This window comes from Benincasa hispida, chromosome 5 (genome assembly GCF_009727055.1).
Source record: "Benincasa hispida cultivar B227 chromosome 5, ASM972705v1, whole genome shotgun sequence".
NCBI lineage: Eukaryota > Viridiplantae > Streptophyta > Magnoliopsida > Cucurbitales > Cucurbitaceae > Benincasa > Benincasa hispida.
In genome coordinates this window covers 46,983,064-46,988,978 of record NC_052353.1, presented here as the reverse complement: position 1 = coordinate 46,988,978, position 5,915 = coordinate 46,983,064, and the positions used below count along the sequence as shown (strand labels likewise).

The following is a 5,915-nucleotide window of genomic DNA, read 5'->3' as shown; positions in this document are numbered from 1 at the left end:
ATTAAATAAATAACGAATTTAAATAGATTAATTATAACCAACTCCCAATGCGGAGTTATATGGGAGTGGGAGAGATCTCCTAACTTCCCCTTCTCTCTAGTTAGTTTTCTCGGCATCACATAAGGAAAAACTGAGAATTTTCTCTCTTGGACTCTTTCTGAGATTTTTTTCGATAGAAAATTCCCTCCAAGTATCCCACCTCCTTCTACCTCACTAGCCCAAAGAAAATACTTGTTAAACCATTTTGTTGGTATTCACTTTATTTGCAGAAGAGGAATCAAGGTCGTAGATCCCGAAAGTTGGTGAAACCCTCTAAGGTTGTCAACAAAATTAAGGGATTCTAAATTTTATTTACCCTATTAATTTATTATTAAAATCTAAAAATGGTCTAGATATTTTTCCGTTGCGCTTGGGATTTAACTCAGCAAAAACAACTTTAAAAGTTCCTAAAGAGTGTCTAAGAGATTTGTTGACTCCTAAAACAACCTAAATAGTTTCTTAGTGTCGCTTTGATTTTCAAAACCAACTACAAATTACCTAAAAAGTGTCCAAGTTATTAACTTTCAAAACAATTTAATGCCTAAGTGTGACTTTCAAAGTCAAAACCAACCTAAAAAGTTTTCAAGATGTGTGTAAGTGACATTTCAACTCTCAAAATAACTTTAAAATGTCTATGTTTAACTTTTCACTCTCAAACCCAACCAATCAACTATCAATCACCAAAGTCATTCCTCAAATCCTCTTAATCTAGATAATATTTACTTGTAATTATGTTATTTGTTTAGCATTTCACCTTTTAAAAAATACTTCTAACACAAGAAACACCCTTAGCAAACTTTAACAACACCATAGATCAGGTTCCATGGTTTCCAACACAAACACAATAAAGTAAAAAGCTTATAAAATCAACCAAAGCAAAACAACCTAAAATAACATAAACTAACATTAATGAAAAAAAAAAAAAAAGCAATAATAATCAAATATTTCATAATTGGAAGTAAATCGGGAGATAATATGTACTTGTAGCTATGTTATTTCTTTAGCATTACACCTCTTAAAAACACTTCTAATTTTTTCAAGCAAGAAACACTCTAAGGAAACAATAGCAATACCATAGATCAATTTCCGTGGTTTCGAACTCAAGCACAATAAAGTAAAATAGTTACAAAATCAACAAAAGCAAAACCACCTAAAATAACCTAACATTAGTGAAAATCAAAAGCAATAATAATCAAATATTTTATAATTGGAAGTAAATCGGCCATATTTTTCAAAAAAAGTATATGAACAATAATTAAATTTACTCAAATGAAATATAACTCACAGCATAGAAAGAAAGAGACCAAATGAATTGATATTTCCAGCAAATTCAAAGCATCATCAACAACGATTTTCATATACATTTGAAGAATAATGAGTTATAGAGAAGAAAAAAAGACAGAAGAGCTTACCTCAACGAAAATTAACACCGGCGGTGAGAAAACGACATTCGACGGCGTGATGGGAAGCAAACGGACGTGGGTCGTGCACGACGGCAAGCTAATCAGCGTGGATCATGTGCGGGAGTGAGCTAGTCGACGTCGGTCATGCGCGGTGGTGTGAGAGTTTGCGTGAGATGTGGAGAGGGTAAAAATTTAGTGAGACGTGGAGAGGGTGTGAGAGGAAAAAGAAAATGGAGGGAGGATGAAAAGGGAAATAAAAAATGGGGGAAAATAAAGAGTGTGGAAAAAAATTAAAGTAGGATAGGGTTTTAAGAAGGTGTCGAAAAATAAAATAAAATTTGAGATTTAAAAGGTTTTGCCCACGCAATTTGCGTAGGCAAAAATTAAAACTTGTGTCGGAAAAAACCCAATTTCATGAGTTTTACTAAGGCCACACATATAATTTTGTTGATAGAAATGATGTTAAACCCTTGCATGAAAATGCGGAAGAAATCATATTTGTCGATATTTTTTTGTTGTGTCGGCATTTGAAATTAAACCCAATTTCATCTAGTGTTAAGTAGACCTATTCTAGTTATTGGATTATTTAAGTTGTGGTATGGAGACAAGAATGAATGAGTTTAGTAGCCATTTGAAATAAACACTTTTTTTTTTTAATAATCACTTATAAATTACTTTTTTTGATTTATTACTAAAGCCCTCCCAACAAAATTAATGAATCCATCACTTAATGGCATATATGATATTATAATATACATTACATATAATTTGTTAATAAAAGTTTGTGGTGTATATAGAATTTGTGCTAGAGTTTTGCAAACAACTTGAAATAATCATTTTTATAAGTACACAAATCAAAATAGGAAGATATGAAGATTGTCCAAAAATATGAACATTGGAACTAATGACGTACTACAAATAATTGAGAAGAATGAGATTGATTGTGATAAAGGAAAGGAACAATGAACACGCCCACATTTAATTTGTGATTAAAAAAAGATTTTGCCCCACAAGAAATTAATAAATGGGAAGAAATTATTTAAGGCATGGTATTTGTTTATTATTATTATTATTATTACAATGTAAGGTGAAAAATTGAACTATATTCATTTTACTTTTAAGTAAGGTATTGTCATTTCTCTCATTTAGCTATACTTTTTTAAATATTTTCTAATTTTATCTCAGTACATAATTTTAACTAACTTTTAGTTTATTAGTTACGAATTTTATTTCTAAATTTATGCTTTTTTTTTTTTTTTTTTAACCTTTAAGGAGGTATTTTGGGTGAAGATGAGATGACATGAGATATGAACTCAACTCATTATTTGGGTGGTCAACATCGTATGTCACCAACATTTTATACCATGTCCACCAACAGTGCGCTCAGCCTCCAAAACCATCGATGTCTCGTTGCTCAATTCCCGCAACCACCTCTGTTGACCAACTTCGACAACCATCTTCAATGCCAACTCCACGCAACCACATCAGACGAGCAACTCTGACGACCACCTCTGATAACATCCAACCATCACTGTTGATGGCCAACTCCAGCAACCATTTTTTTAAACTATGTGTATTACAAATTTGGGTTTCGTTGACACATAAGTTTTTTTGTTTAATTGAAGCTTGTGACATAAAACTATCAATAACATCTTAATTTAAAGTTTAAAAATAACTATTAATTTAAAAATACATATAAAATATCAATAAATATTTATATTTAAGCTGACCCACAAAATTATCAATAAAAACACATTTATAAACACTTGTACATAAGTTCCATCAAAACGTTGAATTCTCGATTTTTTATTAGTTCATAGTATTTTATAGCCGTTATTTATAATAATGTAACATTAATAAAATCACTTTTTATCATGTAAGAAATCAAACAAACTTGTATGTAAAAACACTTTTAAGAAAAAGAACATCTTTGTTGACACAAAAGCACGTAAATTACATCAAAACTTTGAATTTTTGATGTTTTTTATTAGTTCATAGTATTTTATGGTCGTTCTTTATAGTAATTTATTATTAATAAAATCACTTTTATTAGGTATGAAATCAAACAAATTTGTATGTAAAAACCTTTTGAGAAAAAAAATGCCTTTCTTGACATAAAAAGTACATAAACGTTGAATTTTTTATTTTTTGATTAATTCATAGTATGTCATAGTTGTGCTTTATAGTAATTGAATATTAATAAATTCACTTTATCATGTAAGAAATCAAATAAATTTGTATGTAAAAATATTTTTGAAAAAAAATTGTCAGACACATGAGTATTTTTATTTTAAAATTTTTTTATCAATAGTGTTAAAATAAAAAAAATGACTTAACAAGAAATGTTACATGCGCAAATTCGTAAAATTATTGCTTAATTTTTTATAAAACAAATTAAAATGCATGATCCAAAAGTAAACCCTAAATCCCTTTTTTTCGCCTCCTAACAATATATGTGTGCTTAAAATATAATAAAATAAAGTGCAATCTATAGTTTATTAAAAAAAAATATATGTAGAATCATTGAATAAAAAAGTTTCCAAACAAAAATAATCATCATAAAAATAGATTATTTATGTATAAAAAAAGTATACCAGATACTTGTAACATATGAACTCAACACTTCAAACACACAAAACACATATATATGAATTTTACAAACATATAAACTTCCCAGACGTATGAACTTAACTCAACATATTAAATAGCCCCTAATTCTATATCATTATTGTTTCTCACATTTCTTATTAAAAAAAAAAAACAAAACAAAAACATCTGAATTCTCAGTCCAATTCTAAAAATTAAAACTATAATTTTTAGTTTTTTTTTTTTCCTTCATTTTTAACTTCAACAATGATGGTATAAGGATTAGTCCTTCAAAATTGGCACTTACGTTGAAATAGACATGTAACCTTTTGTTATTTACGTTGAAAAAAAACTTGATAAATATGATCTCATGCACACAATACAAGCTTTATATGGCTTGATTTTGTTATCTCTACTTTTATTTTATTTCTTCAAAATTCAGTTTTAGGATTATAAATTTGAATGGGAGAGAAGCAGAGGATGAAATTGGATAAGAGAGATAAAAGGTATACTTAAAAAGATTACAAAATCTATTTGCATAGGCCGTTTTTTAGCTCCACGATTATAGGAATGGAGATCTAACCATTCGACATTTGAGAAGACAAGTACGATACTGAAGTTTGTTCCACAGACGATAAACTTTTGAATTATCTGTAAAATGAGATAGAATTTTATTAATGACCACCACCTCCTCAGCCACCTCCAGAACCTCCTCCAATCCCTCCACCAGCACCAAATCCACCCCCATGCCCAGAACCTCCACCTATACCACCACCGCTACCACCTCCGGCTTCTCCACCACCTCCAATTCCTCCACCGGCTCCACCTCCAATGCACCACCGGCTCCAAATCCACCTCCATGACCAGAACCTCCTCCCAAACCACCACCACCTCCTCCTCCACCTCCACCTCCACCTCCACCTCCGGCACCTCCGCCGACACCACCACATACCTCCACCAGCTCCAAAGCCTCCACCATGGCCAGACCCACCACCAAGCCGCCGCCACCACCGCCGCCTCCACCACCTCCTCCTCCTGCACCACCACCAACTCCTCCACCAACACTCCACCAGCTCCAAATCCCCCACCATGACCACCACCAACGCCGCCACCACCTCCTCCTCCACCTCCACCTCCACCTCCACCTCAGCGCCTCCACCAACACCGCCACCAACTCCTCCTCCGGCTCCAAAACCTCCACCATGACCAGATCCACCACCAATACCACCGCCGCCGCCTCCACCAAACCCACCTCCACCCCCGACTCCTCCTCCAGCACCACCTCCAACGCCACCTCCAGCTCCAAATCCTCCACCATGACCTGAACCACCTCCCAATCCACCTCCTCCACCACCTCCAAACCCACCGCCACCACCAACACCACCTCCAGCACCGCCACCTACTCCACCGCCACCTCCAATCCCTCCACCCGATCCACCACCAAGTCCTCCTCCCCTACCACCACCAAATCCACCACCTCTACCGCCGCCAAAACCGCCTCCCCTGCCGAAGCGCGGTCCACGTCCTCCGAATCTGCCGCCGCAGCGCCTTCCCCAACGACAGTCATCATCCCTAAACCCATTCTTATCAAGCTTGTCATCTCCCAGAGCGATAGAACTCAAATGGAGCACAACACAGAGGGTGAGAAGACCCAAAGAAAACCATTTTGGAGAGCCACCCATGAGTAGCTAGGTAGCCTTCTTTAATTTTTCGACCAAAAAGATCTTTTATCTTTGTCTTTCGCTGCTCACAAGTCTAAGATCAGTATATATATATAGCCTTCATCTTCCCTCCACAGTATAATTATGTGCTGCTCTATATTCAAGTTGCTATTGGTGATGAGACGCGTTGGACCGTTGGGGGGTTGGCCAAGATCATTTAATGACA

At 34.7% G+C, this 5,915-nt stretch overlaps 1 protein-coding gene across 1 annotated transcript; it reads right to left on the bottom strand.

The window, feature by feature from the left end:
- Positions 1 to 4,720: 4,720 nt before the first annotated feature.
- On the bottom strand, positions 4,721 to 5,710 carry LOC120077358 (glycine-rich cell wall structural protein 1-like). The gene has a single exon (XM_039031243.1). The coding sequence runs from the start codon at positions 5,708 to 5,710 to the stop codon at positions 4,721 to 4,723; it is 990 nt and encodes a 329-aa protein (XP_038887171.1).
- Positions 5,711 to 5,915: the final 205 nt, after the last annotated feature.